The sequence below is a fragment of the Neltuma alba genome, unplaced genomic scaffold, assembly GCF_004799145.2.
Source record: "Neltuma alba isolate B1F8T4 unplaced genomic scaffold, ASM479914v2 tig00002446_pilon, whole genome shotgun sequence".
NCBI classification, from domain to species: Eukaryota; Viridiplantae; Streptophyta; class Magnoliopsida; order Fabales; family Fabaceae; genus Neltuma; species Neltuma alba.
In genome coordinates, this window is record NW_021632864.1 from 593,194 (window position 1) to 608,603 (window position 15,410).

The following is a 15,410-nucleotide window of genomic DNA, read 5'->3' on the forward strand; positions in this document are numbered from 1 at the left end:
TGTCGGCTAACAACGCAAACAAAACAAGGGCAACAATATCTTGTTTTGGGGGGAAAAAAAAATCCCACATAGCATCAGGCCTGCTCTTATGTTCTTCAAACCCGCCTTCAACATGCTTTTCGGCCCATTCATTCGTGGCCTTTGCCCGTGATGGATTGAGTTCGAATCTCATTATTGATAGAAAAATTTTGTTGATAAGTAATATATAAATACTTCTGTAAGTACTCTTTAAGTGTGAAGGCCATGACCTTAATGAGCCCTCTGGACCCAATTCATATAAACTTTATTGTATAAAAAAAATCCAATATCTCATAACGTGATAAATTAAAATTCAAATCCTTATTAGGAAATGTGTCTAAGCTTAGTTTCCAGCAATATCTTAATTAAACATGATTGTTTTCAACGGGCAGATACATGTGCTTATAAAAAAAAAAGCTCCAAAAATATGGAAAGCCAAGACAAATATGAAAGATCTATTTCCTTGTTGATATTTATTCATAGGATATCAAACACACAGATCAATGCGTATTACATAAATATTTCATGAAGATAATAATTAATTGATAATCCAAGTATCACAGTAATATGTAATCTGGGAATTGTTTGGATCAACCCTACAAGGACGGTCTTGCTTGATACTCCAAGTACACTCAGTGAGACAATAGGGATTATCCCTCAAATCCGAGTATATTGGGAAGAAATGGTCAGAAGCACCTTCCCATTTAAACGTACAATTAATGGTAGGAGTAACTTTGGGATCCAGACTGAACTCTTTGACCTGGTTGCTACCAAGAACGCCGGCCACCGTCACGATCTTGGTTTTATTTGCTGCATAATATGTGCAACTTAGGGTTAGGGTTTGACCCTTATCTAAATTGTTCTCCACCCTCGATTTAGTTGCGTCGGAATAATCTGATGCTATCAGAAGCACTGAAACTGCCAGCAGGATGGTTTTCATGAGATTTATAGACATTCTTCTTCTTCTTCTCCTCCTCTCTTGATGCTTCTCAGAATATTACTGTCTCTTTCTTGTAGGGAATTAGGTTTATGTTTAAGGTTTTGCAGAATTTATACTATGGCAAAAGATCCCGTTTATGGTAAATGCTTTATTACATATTAATTTGTAATCATTTTGAGTAATGGAAACTTGGGAAAACACAATCAAAAAATCACGGTGAATGAGGGATTGTGTTGGATATATATCCACATGCAATTGCTTGTATTTTAATTTGTCTCAATTTTTTTTTCAAAAGCAAGCATTAAACACCGTAATAATTTTAATCACGGATTATTATTTTCATTTCTTCTAAAAGTCTCATGTACATTTCCCTTTTCCACATAAAATAGTTCAACTTTAAAATTCTTTCTCTAAATAGTCTCTGACTCTTTTCCTTTTTATGCTCTTTTAACTCTTTTCGTAATTGTCAATGATCGTAAATATATCCTACTATCTCACTTGTGCTAGGCAGGAAAATAAAATCTCATTTTGTGTTTTAATCCTTATTATTTCGTATCAATTTATAGCCGCCAGATCCGTACGCACAAATAAATAATAGATGCATTTTGACCATATAGAGGGAAAAAAAACTTAAATCAAGATTCTTATATCTATTAAGTTTTGTAATCACATATAATCATATGTTATTCTATTTGTTGATATGAATTCATAATTAAATGATAATAATTTTAAAACAAGATACATATGAGTAGGACTGTTCAAAAACCCAGTGGTTTGGTATGTTCCAATACAACCCGAACAAATCTGATCCAGTTTGGTCCAGAAAAAATTGGTCTGAAACCAGACTGGACATTGAACTGGTCTCATCGAGCTGGACTACACTAGGAATTGACCTTTTAGACCAGTTGGTCCAGTCCAGTCTAGCCCGATTTTTTTAATTATTATTTATATAATTTTAATTTGTTTTAATTTTTCTATATAAGTTTTTTATCTATTCAAATAATCAAGATTTATCTATTAACTTCTTAAGTAATAAGCATGCGTATATATTTTTTATAATATTTTAATCAAATCTATCCAACTTATCATGAAGGCCTACTCGGTTTGAAGAAGAACAAGATAATTTCTAAGGGAGAATTGCAATGAGGTCCTAAGCAAGAAAAACAATTGAAAAACAAGTCCCAAAAGTTGTCATTCTCACTATAGGACTTATCATTATAGGGTGTTGAGATTGTTATTATGGCCTTTTGATAATTATTTCTCTTCTGTGGGACTTAATTATAATTCCCCCAATTTCTAATGATGCCCTCACAAATCTTAAATTTGCAGTAATGAAGTACTTGGCTTGTCATCTCATGTAAATCTTGAATAACAGCCACTTTCCATTTAAAATCAGGGTCTTTCTATAAAATGTGCTCAAGTCACAGAAATCCTTCACGCCTCATACATTTACTCTACCTAAAAAATTGGTCAGATGTTTGTGAATGAAGAAAATTTGGTGGATGAACAATACTTGAGACACTTGGACATTCTTTTCATAAATATTTCTTAACAATTGGTCACATGTCTGTGAATGAAAAAAATTTGGTGGACGAACAATATTACAGACACTTGGACATTCTTTTCTTAAATATGTTGTTGGCTAGTTAACATCCAATACCATAATTTTCATCTCCAACAGAAACAACATTGTGGTGAATGAACCGTATAACAACGAGCAACCTCATTATGTCCCATCTGAATTGGTTAACTGCTTTTCACACAATGGCAATATGTCTGCGGCGAATGAACATTACAAGTATATGAGTTTATAATATTTCATGTTAAGTAGTTATGGGTTATGCCAAAAGTAATTTAAAATTTAGGAAGAATTTCCATAAACCCCCACTAAACAAATTAATTTCATCGCAATAAATTTCAGAATATTTTGAGAGGTAACTAATATTAATTCATCTAGTGTGTTCGGTGTTAAAATGAAACTTTCCTCGTAAACAGCATTCTGGTCCCAACAATAGGTGATTTCTCGTTTTGATAGAAGTTCAAGTTATTTATCATGCGTTTGTAAAAATAAAAAAGAAAATCTTAGGTAAAGTAGAGATTTGAGAACTTGAGGTAATATCAAGAATTAGGTTCATGTGAATATATTACTGTGCTGAGATCAATTTTTCTACATGATCATATACATTAAATATATTTTATTTTATATTATATGAAATTTAAAATGATTTGTGTATTATATATAAAATCAAGATCAAATGTTATCAAATTTATTTTTTTAATTTTTTTATAAAAAATATGACTACTTTTGGTACTTAATATAAAAGCTAATTTAACATTTAATTTAGCTCTGCATATAAGAACTTAATTTTTTTTATCTCTCATATTTATCTATTTTTTTTAAAGTAATTCTTATAGTAGTTGCACATGTTAAATGGTAGTTCTACTTAATACACATGATTAGTAAGGATATTCTAGAAAGAATAACACATATTTATTACAAATAACTAACTTAACAAATTTTCTTAACCTACTCAAATTAATCCGTTGGCGCTTACATTAATGATAGTAGGTAGTAATATGTCTTGTCCCTAATATAAGAACCAGTTTCACTTTTATTTTAGTCCCAAATATAAAACTCTAATCTATTTTGTTTATTATATTTATCTTTTTTTTTTTTATCAAAGTAGTCATTGTAATAATGGTAGTTCCAACTAATACACTTGATTAATAAGGATATTCTAAGAAATATAATACCTATTTATTATGAATAACTAACTTAAACTAGTTTTCTTAATCTACTTAAATTAGTTAACTAGCTCTTATATTAAAAATAGACGGTAGTATTAAATATAAAATTATTATAATATGACTAGAACAACTTCCGCCACCAGCACGCACGACACACAATATATTAAGAAAACAGGCAAACAGAGAGCATCATATTTGGCATATAAGCACATTAACCCTAACCGAATCTTTTTTTTTTTGGGCAAATAACCCAATCTGATTTTAAGAGGAACGAATATATATCAAGATAGATCAGACTCGAATTCAGGAAAGGGCCGTAGAACAAATTCGGTATTTGTTCAGAGAAAATAAAATTGTTTTATTATATATACACAAAATAAATTTTAATACAAATTTTAGATCGTTTTGTGAATGCTTGTGAACTAACAACAAGAAAGATACGAGAGAAAAAGAAGACAAATATGAAGGCCTTATTTGATTTTTTTTTTGAAATAATTTTTTATTTTTGAAAACAAAAAATAAAAAAAAAAACTTGTTTGATGGTTAATTTTTAATTAAGGTTTTCCTAATACAAAAAATAGAAATATATTTTTGAAATTAAAAACTCAAAACAATTTTAACATGTTTTCTTTTTTTCCTAACTCGCAGTAGTCGGCCCTCCACCCTATCTCTGCCGATTTGCCAACTTCGTCTATTGTTGCTGCATGCACTCTCCACTCCACTCCACTCCACTCCATATATCTTTTGTTTTTTTAAAAAAAAAATTCGTTTTTTTATTTCCAAAAATTATCTTGAAAAAATTATATATAAAACTAATATAAATTAGTTAAAAACGTAATAAAAACAGAAAAATGAAAAGAAAAAAAAGTCAGACGAAATATCTATTTCTTTACTGATTTTTATTCATAGCATCGATCATCAAACACAGATCATGATCGTATTATAAACATTTCATTGTGGATTAATTAGTTGATCCAAGAATCACAATAATATATAATCTGAGAATTGTTTGGATCAACCCTACATGGCTTATCTTGCTTGATGCTCCAAGTGCACTCAGGTTGGCAGTAGGGGTTATCTCTATAATCCACGTATATTGGGAACCCGTGAGATTTCCCATCCCATTTAAACGTACAATCAATGGACGGAGTGGCGCTCGGATCCAAACTGAACTCTTTCACCTGGCTGCTACCAAGAACTTCGGCCGCCGTCGCCGTCTTCGTGCCGCCGTTTGCTCCATACACTGTGCAATTTAGGGTTAGGGTTTTCCCCCCATCTAAATTGTTCTTCACTCTCGTTTTAGATGCTGCGTCGGAATAATCTGATGCTATCAGAAGCAGCGAAAGGGCCAGCAGGATGGCTTTCATAATGAGATTTACAGACATTCTTCTTCTTCTTCTTCTTGATGCTTTTCTCAGAATATACTATTCTTATCAGAAGCAACGAGGTTTTGCAGAATTTATATTACGGTACAAGGTCCCTGTGTTTTGAAATATGTTTCCCCATTTATGGTAATGCTTTATTACATATTAATTTGTATTCATTGTGAGTATTAGAAACTTGGGAAAACAGAATCAAAAATCACGGTGAATGAGGGATTGTGTTGGATGTATGCGTGTGTGTGTAATATACACAGACACTTGCTTTTTGTTTCATTTTTTTTAAAAAAAAACAGAGCAAGCATTTAAGCCTACTAAAGTCTAATTTATATTCCTTTTTTTTTTTTTGATAAACCTAATTTATATTCCTTTTTCCACGTAAATAGTTGGATTTCAAATTTAATACTCCTCCCGTCCTTAATTTAGTACCTAATTCTTGAGTTGGTTTTAGTCATAAATATAAGACTCATTTCTCATATTTATCAATTTTTTCTAAATTACCCATATGGATATTCTCTTAACCATAATCAAGTAGAAGAGGGAGATGATGTATTAAGAAATATGATTATAGTGTTTTAGGAAAAATGTGTCACTTTTCTTATAATTAACTAACTTACTTAACTTCCTTAATCTAATCAAATTAGTTAAATGGGTCTTATATTAAGAACCAGAGGAATATTAAATTAAAATTCTTTCTATAAGCTGTAGTCTCTGACTCTTTTCCTTTTTAAGCTTATTTTATCATTTTTCGTAATTACCCATTGTCAATATCTCATTCTGGCAACAAAAAAAAAAATCTCATTTGTGCTTGGCGGGGAAAAATTAAGTCTCATTTGGGGTGTTAATCCTTATTATTTCGTAATAATTCATCCTCCGCAAGATCGGTAGGCAAAAAGAAGAGGAAGTTTGGCAAACCTCGAAAACATTTAAAAAAATTTACTTTCATACATATCAAAACAAAACCTCTCAACATATTTATTAATTATTTCTAAAAAGTTAATCCAAACATATTTTCTAAATAATAAGTAGTACATCTTGACCAGGCAGATAAGAAAGAGAAAATCACCAAAAAAAAGATCATGAAAATTGCAAAATTGCTAATTAAGTATTTTGTCAAAAATATGTTGTCATTTACAATCCAATTATTGTCAAAATCTATGAAAATATTGTAACAGGTCTCAATTTGTGATTTCGCAATTTTCATGGTCTCTTTTTATGACTTTAATTTCCCATAAAAAATGGAATTCTCAAACAAATCATACTATTTTCAGCCTAAAAAGAAAGAAGAAGGAAGATCGCTTAATTCCAAGCTCCCTGTACAAACAAAACGTGCGTTCAATTTTTTTTTGGTTTTTTTGCCAACAAGTTATCATACGTTCATTCTTTTTTTTTGACCTTGTATCATACGTTCATTCGAAAAGTAAGAATCCTTATAATTATCCTTACAAATCATAAGGTCATTATTTTCTTCTATATGCTATAGTATCCGCTGCAAATCTATATTCTGATTGGTGGTTACGTGTCTTGCAATCGCAACTCAGTAAATTTATACCTTTTAAGTTCTGAAACCACTTTTGGACCGTTGGATGTGGTACCCGAACGTTTTGTGGGATGTGTTGAGTGAAACTAAGAGTGTTCAATTTATCCTGCTCCGATCCTAATGAGTTCGGGATGGGACAAAAAAAATTCAAGACGAGACAATAACTGGGACGGGACGCGTCCGTTCGTCATGGAGTATTTTTTTTTAAAGAATTATTTATTAATGAGAATTATTATATTGTTCAATTTACTTATTAATAATAATTATAATTTTTATAGTGATTTTTAGCTCTTAAATTATAGCATTATCTTAACAAAATCTCCTCCCTCAATAAAACAATTCATAAAGCCATTATATAGTGTTTCTTTTACAGTATTGTTTTTACATTTTTTTTATACTATATAATTGAGTTTTCTATATAATTTTTTATAATGTTTTTATTTTTAGAAACCTAATGAAAAATAAGCATTATAACATAAACAAATTTATACATAAAAATAAAATATTTTTTAAAAAAAAAGGGAAAACGGTACATAAGACAAAAATCCCATCCTATCATTGTTCACCGGATGAGCTTATCCCGGTCTTGTCTTGTCCCGTCCCGTGAACACCCTGTAAAAGTGCTGTTTGTGAGCAAAATAACAGGTGTTTGGTTTTCTGTTCTTTTTTTGAGCTGAATAGTGTGATATTTTTATTTCAGAATTAAGCAAACTTACAAACATCAGCAGAACTGACAAAGCAGAAAGGAAAGCAAAGCAAGGGCAACACAACCAACCAAAGAAACGTGTGTCTAAATGACGCACGATCAGATTCAGATACACGGCATGAATAAACTTTTCTTCCCAATGCATCAAAATTTAGCTTCAGATACGACGCACGATCAGATTCAGAAGTCCATTTGAAAGAATACTATACCAAACGATTGCTTATCTCCTAATAACCTACCAACGCACCACGTCCAATTTTCTAGGCACGTTTGGGTCTCCCAAACTCAAACAGGCGCAATGATTGCAAAGCAAAATGGAGCAAATTTAGTTAGAAGAGATTTTCCTATTAACCAAATTAAAAGATCTTAGCTTCTACTCCTGGCCAATTATGATTCTGTATTCCACCAGAATAAATAAATGAATAATCACACACACACACACACGTGGATGGTTAACTCAAATTTTATTGAAGGCATGAGACCCAGATCGATAAAATTAAAAGAAATTTAGCGGGATTTATATGTGAATCTTGATTCAAAGCTTGATGGAGATATTCATCGATTGAAGAAAAAGAAAGGAGATGAACCTTCTCCCATGACATCAATAAAATTTGCGACTACATAAAAAATTTCATAAATGAGGGTGATGATATATTTGAGGAGTACGACTTGCGTGGTTAGAAATTAATGATACAGGTTAGTCATATATGTCATGTCTTATTCCTACTTTTCTTGACAGCCTTCATGACCAGAATGCCTCAAATGAGAGTGATTAATTTAACCATGGACTAATTTTGAGTTATAAACTAAAAAATTATTTCAAATGAAGTTTCATCAGTGGCAACAAACAATTTACCTTTTCAATAGCATTTTTAGCCTATTTTAATATGAAATATATTTCAATTTTAACATATTTATTTATAATTTGTGAGATATTATAATAGTACTTGTCAAAACTAAAATGTTTCTTGCCTTACTAATTAATGAGATATTTAAGTGGAAACCAAATCATATTTTTAAAAGTGATTTTATAATATACGAAATAAGCATGTAAGAGAAATTTTATTTTTACTTATATGAAAATAATTTTTAGGTAATTTTGGATATCCCAAACACCCGGCAAGTACGCATATTTTGATCATGGTTTTCTAAATTAAATTTTTTTAAAATTATACCACTAGAAAGAGCCGTCTTGCGAGTTGCGACAAAACAGCGTTTGCATAGCGGAAAGGGGGAAGCCAAGGCGCGTCAGTTCAAAGTTCTGTCATTTTGGCGCCGCCATCCTTGCCTCGCCATCTGCGGCTTCTTCTCCCTTCTTCTATTATCTCAGGTGTGTTTTCGCCCTCTCTTTCCTCCCTTTTTTTGTCTTCTGTACCGCTCCAAAAACCCTTACCTGGTGGCTGGTTATTCTAGTATGTGTACCTTCCGGTCCTAACTAAGGTTCGTTTCACTGTCCGTTCTGCAATTTCTCGTAGCTTCATTCCACCCCCTCCACCCTCGAATATGTATAAATGGGGACTGCTCATTTTGTTTGTTTTTACCCCTAGACTTGTCCTGCAATAAATTGAAACTTGCACTTGAATGTTTAATCTAAACTTCGCTGTGTTTGGATTATCAATTTGACAGTATTGCTGCAACTTTGTTTGCCCTATCAGACTCTGTCGACTACGTCGGAAAGGGTAGCTAAATACCTTTGAGATTTGCAGAGTCACTCTTTGGCTAACCATGGTAAGATGAGCCACTTCCTCTTGTTCTCTCTTAATATTCTTGCTTTCTTTTTACCACCTTGGTAATGATCCTTGAATTAGTCAGATGGAGAGGAGATCGGAAGGTAACACTGTTAGTTTAAAACTTTTTTTTATCTTTATACGGTATTTGTCTTTTTACTGAATTGGGCGTTACTTTCTTCAAGTTTCTGGGCCATCCAACAAAAATCCCCTCCCCTTCTGGTTCTTCTCTTTTATGGGCTTTAGTTTTGGCTTAACCGTTTGTTGTTGCTCGTTATCCTTTTGAATTGGAACAGAGGAAAAAGAAGAGCTTCTTCAGGAAGCCTGTGGTCATCAAGAATCAGAAGCAGCAACAGCAGCCATCTGTGGATCCTATTACGGGAAAGAAGATCCCTAAGAGTTTTGTGTTTTCAAGAGGGAAGTTGCCTGGTCCTCTCAGGCAACTTCAGATGGACCTGAGAAAGTTGATGCTGCCTTATACCGCTCTCAACCTCAAGGTGGATGTTTCTGGATTCCCCCCCCCCCCCCCATTCATATTCTGCTGTACTTGTTATCTAGAGAAGATTAATTAAACTATTATAAGAATAAATTTAGTTTTAATTGTGAAGTACTATTTGTGCGCTTGCAACAAGTCTAACAAATGGCCAAATCCCTATGAACGTTTTAGAATGAATTATGTACTTATGTGGAAGTCAATTAATAAACTCTGCATTCTTGGAATTTACTGTCATGAAGTGTCTGCTTGATTGCGAAATAAACCATTGGAGGGTAGGAAATGACAGCCATACTATGAAGAGTTTAAACTACAAAGAAAATTGCTTCTTGACATAAGCTCACGAATCTAGCCACTGTTTCGAAGTTAAACTAGATTATTGGTAGCTTGAAGCTCGCAAGTGTTAATATTTCTCAGCCTGATTATTGATTTGCACCAAGATCTATTTCATTAGAACATTCTGCATGTATTTGCCCATATAGCATTGGTTAAATCCTTTTTTGTTGACAATACATTTTTTCTTCTGTTTGTAGGAAAAGAAACGAAATAATCTGAAAGACTTTCTGAATGTTGCTGGGCCTATGGGTGTTACACATTTCCTGATACTCTCGAAAACTGCCACTGCACCTTATTTGAGGGTTGCAACGACCCCTCAAGGACCTACTCTTACTTTTAAAATAAACGAATACTCATTGGCAGCTGACATTGCTCAGTCTCAGTTGCATCCTCGGTGCCCTAAAGATCTTTTCAAAAATTCAGCTTTGGTAAAATATCTTATCCACAGCTGTTCATTGAAAGTCACTTGCTTTTGTGTTCTATTTCCAGATTTTATAGTTTGCCAGTAGAGTGTTGAGAAATGGTTATTTGATATGCTGGTTGATTATTTTGGTAGATTGTGCTTTCTGGTTTCGTGAGTGGAGACCTTCCTCTACAGCTTACAACTAACATGTTTCAGAACATATTCCCAACAATTGATGTTAAAACTGTAAGTTTTAAACCCAACAGCATATTTAATGAATAGCTTGACATTCAATTCCTTCATTTTTTTTTTTAATCGTTACTTAATGTTTTGCTTCAGGTTAAACTCTCCTCTTGCCAGAGAATTGTGCTGCTTAATTACAACAAAGACACAAAGCTCATTGATTTTCGGCATTATTCCATAAGATTGCAACCTGTAGGTGTTTCCCGTAAAATAAGAAAATTTGTGCAAAACCATCAAGTCCCTGATTTAAGGAATCTTCATGACGTGAGTGATTTTATCACAAAGTAAGATACTTGCTTTCTATCTTTTTGTTTTTAATATTTACAAGATAGTTGGGGAGCGAGTTAATAGAATTTATTCGTGTCCTTTATAGTTGGGTTTTCCTGAACTTTGGCAACCTTTATAACTTGATGTATATTTTATCTAGGGAAAGTGATAAAAAATACCTGTTGAACTTCAAAAGGAGAAATAGGAGATTGTAGCATGTCAAAACCTTTACAAGAATAGTCATAATCACCTATTTGTCATTTTGAAATTTAATAGGTATTTTATTGTCATTTTCCCTTTTATTCGTTGCTTGAACTACAAATTTATGATAGAGCCCTCAACTCTAATAAGCTTATAACCACAAAATTCAGAAATAAACCACAAACAATGTGGGAGTGATAGCACTATTTCTGAATAATAAAATTGAATTACAAGGGAAATGATGATTCAAGCTAATCCCATCTCCCTCATGCACCCATTGATAAAAATTACAATCAGATAACAGTTACGCAGAGTACAAGGATAAAAACAAAAAAGTCACTACGCACACTGCCTGCACTCTAGCTACACCTAAAACCTACTTATTCGCCCCTTCTTTACCCTCATGGTAACGATCCTTCTTTGTAATCCTCATGACGGCTGGTATTTCCGTTTTTTGCATCATTTCCCTTAATCTTCTGATTTAGGTCCTAGGAAATGATTTATAAATCTTCTATGAATCTCCAGCTTTCTCCAGCTATATGAGAACTTGATATTGGCATCTTGGTCAGTAATATATATGAATTAACCAAATGGTTTTTCAAGGATTCTTCTCTTGTGAGATATTTCGTGAACAGTACTCTTGCATATGCATACATACATACATATATATATATATATATATATATATATATATATTAACGAGAACCTTTTATATTCTGATAAAGAACTGGAATTGGGAAATGAGCCAAAAATTTAGTATGGAAAATAATTAATCATATTGAATATTCCTCTTTGCTTGTGTTCTTGTTCTAAGAATTATTATTATTATTATTTTTTTGGGGTGCTTTGAAGGGCTGGCTATGGATCAGAGAGTGAAGCAGACGATGAAGCAGCAACAGTGACTTTGGCAAGTGATCTTGGTAGAGTTAATCGTGCTTCTACAAAAAGTGCTGTGAAGCTCCAAGAGGTCGGGCCCAGGATGACACTTAAGCTAATCAAGGTTGAGAAAGGGCTGTGTTCGGGGGAAGTCCTCTTCAGTGAATATGGTACTAGACATGATAAATTGATAAATAGGGGCATTGGCATTCAGACCTTAACTATTTTTTATTAGCCATTAGTATATTTTCTCTCTTAAATCTTAAGAATCCAACCATAATGCTTTTATTAAACATTTATTATTGATGTTGAAAGAAATCACTGCTAGAGAAGTGATGATGCTTGTGAGATCTCTTGTTTGTAGATTAGAGGTTGCTATTTGCATCAGATGATTGCGTTTTGCGTGCCTATTTTGCACGTGCACGAGACAACACACAATTCCTCTAACAGTTTCCTTTCAACTTTCCTCTTAGTCATGACTTTTTTAAATGTGTCTTTTGTTAATAAAATATGTGTTCTTTAATTGGTTACCCCTCTCTTTTTAGGAAACGAAGGTGGCAGAGGAAAACATGATGACAAGACACAAGAGAATCAAGATAGAGAAGAATCCGAAGATAGTGAGGGTGAGGATGAAGGCGGAAATGGAGAAGATTCGGAGGACATTGAAGATGAAGATGGAAATGGAGAAGATTCGGAAGACATGGAAGACGAGTAGCATTAAATGAACGGTGTTGTATATTGAGAAATGGAGTGTTTTATGTAAAAGATGTTGGGTATTTGTGTGAGCGGCATCATTACTATACAGAAGTTGCTACCAGAAAATTTTTCATTGAGCATTCTGGTTCCTCAGAGCTCAAGGACAGGTACCGGCCTTCAGAACAGAACAGATCCTGTTCGGGTAAGGTCGTGAGCGTTCTGGTTCTTTAAGATCTATGAAGATCATAACTATACAGAAGTTGCTACCAGAAGATTTTTCATCGAGCATTCTGGTTCCTTAAGATTTATGAAGATCACAAGAACACCAGGGATAAAATTATAACCATGATTAGTTCTTTACTTTGAGAACCATCCCATCGTCTGCATTAATGATTTCGCATGACGGAGCTTAATTTCAAAAGGGCATATCTTTACTGATGGGGTATATCTTTACTGATGTACTAACATAAGTGGATAATTTGAAATGTGTGTGTGTGTGTATAGATGGAAAAAAATTATATGAGAAGAATTATTTCTATTTGAGATTTATAATGTTTGAATCTAGATTAAGTTGTGCGCGTGCGTGTATATATATGGTTTTTTTTATCCAAATATGATAAACAATAAAAAAAATTTACTCAGATATGATAAGATCAAAATGTTCACTGAGATTATACCTGAAATCATTCAGACTGTAATTGAGTTTAAATTTGTATGGAACTCATTTAGATTAAGAACGAGTTTAGTAGAACCTACATCACAAAATAATAAAACTCGTTCAGACTAAAAATGAGTTTAGTGGGACCCATCACAAAATAATAGAACTTGTTCAGATCAAGAACGAGATCAGTAGAACTTATCACAAAATGAAAGTTGTTTTTGGTCTCAACAACTTCAGTGGGACCCACAATTTGTTCTACATTCCACATGAAATTCCTTCCTTCCATGCTTTTTCAACTTTCTTATTTGACTAGACCTTATGCTTTTGCTTTTTCCAGCCACACGCGCAAAGTGCTCTTGCTTAAATTCCTTCCCCAAATATCCCCATCAGTAGAGGACTCAGGGAGTAGTCATTCATATCTTCAGCTCAACTCACACGTAAGTGTTTTGTTTTGACATGTGAATGCATAGTGTAAATTCTGCCTATATAATGCATCCAGTGGCATTGGGCATTCCCACTCAAATATGCCTTCTTGCCACTTCTCAAATTCTTCTTAAACTTCTCTAGCTCCTTCTATTCTTCTTTCTCCTTCCACACTTTCGTGTGAAATAGGTGATGTGTGTGGTCTTGCAAATATTGTATATGTTTTATCTCAACTTGAAATTTGATTTTTCTTCTAACTAAGGTACATTCTCTTGATTATTTTTTTTTTAAAATTTTGGTATGTATTTGGCTAAATGATGGATAAGAATTTTATATTTAGTCATTTTTACATGTTGAGTTTGTTTTACTTAAAAAAATGTAGACATATAATTAATTGTCATATAAAATAAATTGTAGTTTATTTTTTTATAATGTAATTAAATATATATCTTTTTTTTAGTAGATAGTGTTTGAGTAAATATGTAGTCAGATTAAATATATATCTAGTTAGATGATATTTGGTTGTGAGCTTAGTCTAGTCTTGTATCTGGCTAATGAAAACTAGCACTAGATGGTGCCAAAATTTTCCTGATAAAAAGAGTACTGATGGTGGGGTTAATAATAATGAAAGAAATGAGTTTTTTTTTAATTTTTTTGGAAAATTAGAGAGGAGAACCTAGAAAAAGCAATATTTATTAAAGAGGATCTTAAAAATTATAATTATTTAGGAAGACTAAATAATAAAATATAAATTTAAAAAAATTACTCAACAGCAATGGCTAATTGTTTTGTCATATTAAGTAATTATAATTTTTAAATAACTAGTGTGAAATAGTTATTAACATTTATTTTTTTTTCAATCATAAGGATGCTTTTTCGGTTCACTTAAACAGTACCTAATATAAAATTACACAAGTGTGTTCGTTATAAGCTTATCATTATTCAATGTAAATTTACCAAAGTATATATCTCATCAAAAACTTTTATTCACAATATAGAAATTAGAGGCTGAAAGAAATATAATTATTCTTTAATAATAGAAATAAATTAAAATTGAACACTTGAAGTATGGAGTTGGGACCGAGAGAAAAATGAAGCAGAGGCAATTTTTTTTGAATAAAAAACTCACATTTCCAAATTAACTTATTTAATCAAATATTTATCTAATTTAATCATTAAAAATATCCAATAATGGAGCATAAGTTAGAGAAAATTTAAGGATGTAGTTGTGGGATAATTTAATATTTTTAAATATATTTAATCTTTTTAAATACTTATAATTTTTAAGATCCTTTCTAATAATGAAGCAGAGGCAATTATTTTAGCTCATATTTTTTTATAGTATTTAATTATAATATTTTTTGAATAAAATGGAATGAATAGAAAGTTATTTATTTAATATATTTAAAATATGTAATTTATATTATTAATTTTATATTTATATATTAGAATTTATAATACATTTTTAATATATAACGTTTATTTTAAATTTAAATTAATTTTTTAAATTTATTAAATTTAATATATTAATTTTTTTATTCTAAATATTTTTTTATGATAGATATTCCACAGTCATTGTTCATTTAAAGATGTTACAGGTTACTATCTTACTTAAAAATGTATGCCGAAATCACACAGCAAATATTTGATAAATATTTATTATCAAAATTTTACAAATTTTAAAACTACCTTTTTTTTTGTTGATAATGCTGGATGGAAAAATGTAGGACAAAATCCCTGTCCTAGTGCCACG

At 31.8% G+C, this 15,410-nt stretch overlaps 3 protein-coding genes across 3 annotated transcripts; 1 reads left to right on the forward strand and 2 right to left on the reverse strand.

Moving 5' to 3' along the window:
- Nucleotides 1–556: 556 nt before the first annotated feature.
- Nucleotides 557–973, reverse strand: LOC114728406 (uncharacterized). The gene has a single exon (XM_028915318.1). The coding sequence runs from the start codon at nucleotides 971–973 to the stop codon at nucleotides 557–559; it is 417 nt and encodes a 138-aa protein (XP_028771151.1).
- Nucleotides 974–4,671: 3,698 nt separating this feature from the next.
- Nucleotides 4,672–5,091, reverse strand: LOC114728415 (S-protein homolog 5-like). The gene has a single exon (XM_028915330.1). It carries the CDS (start codon nucleotides 5,089–5,091, stop codon nucleotides 4,672–4,674), a length of 420 nt encoding a protein of 139 aa, XP_028771163.1.
- Nucleotides 5,092–8,984: 3,893 nt separating this feature from the next.
- LOC114727736 (peter Pan-like protein) lies at nucleotides 8,985–13,109 on the forward strand. The gene is made up of 7 exons (XM_028914454.1): nucleotides 8,985–9,059; nucleotides 9,355–9,555; nucleotides 10,085–10,315; nucleotides 10,444–10,536; nucleotides 10,630–10,817; nucleotides 11,854–12,047; nucleotides 12,423–13,109. The coding sequence occupies exons 1-7, from the start codon at nucleotides 9,057–9,059 to the stop codon at nucleotides 12,590–12,592; spliced, it is 1,080 nt and encodes a 359-aa protein (XP_028770287.1). The 5' UTR covers nucleotides 8,985–9,056; the 3' UTR covers nucleotides 12,593–13,109.
- The last annotated feature ends 2,301 nt before the right edge of the window (nucleotides 13,110–15,410 follow it).